This window comes from Buceros rhinoceros, unplaced genomic scaffold (genome assembly GCF_000710305.1).
Source record: "Buceros rhinoceros silvestris isolate BGI_N320 unplaced genomic scaffold, ASM71030v1 scaffold28979, whole genome shotgun sequence".
Classification (NCBI taxonomy): domain Eukaryota; kingdom Metazoa; phylum Chordata; class Aves; order Bucerotiformes; family Bucerotidae; genus Buceros; species Buceros rhinoceros.
Window position 1 is genome coordinate 8,019 of NW_010430201.1, and position 354 is coordinate 8,372.

A 354-nucleotide genomic window follows, 5' to 3' on the forward strand; every position below is an offset into this window, starting at 1 on the left:
GTCTGCCCGCAGCCAGCGGGCAGGCTGGCCAGGAGCTGCCTGTTACCGTGCTCGATTTCACACTCCTTCTCGGCAAGCTGCTCCAAGTCCCGGATGACCGACTTGGCTGCCAGGTGGTGGAAGGTCTCGCTCCACAGGTCCGCGTCACCACCCGCCTGGGTCTCCTGCTCTCGGAAGAGAGGGCGGATGTCAAAGGCGACTTCCCACTGCACGGGCTCGTTGCTCCTGAGCCCCTTCACCACCGCCTTGCAGAAAGTCCTGGGGGAACGTGGGGAGCTGCGGGCAGCGCCGAAGTCAAAGTCCTGCGGCTCCCAGTCGGAGGAGGTCTCCGTTTCGAACGTGAAGGAAGGATGC

At 64.4% G+C, this 354-nt stretch overlaps 1 protein-coding gene across 1 annotated transcript in view; it reads right to left on the minus strand.

Moving 5' to 3' along the window:
* VWA5B1 (von Willebrand factor A domain containing 5B1) overlaps positions 1-354 on the minus strand; it is a 20,058-nt gene that overhangs the window by 3,660 nt on the left and 16,044 nt on the right. The window contains exon 17 of the mRNA XM_010142956.1: positions 47-354. This exon is cut by the window's right edge and continues 12 nt beyond it. Within this exon, the coding sequence (XP_010141258.1) occupies positions 47-354 (308 nt within the window). The remainder of the gene's footprint in view (positions 1-46) is intronic.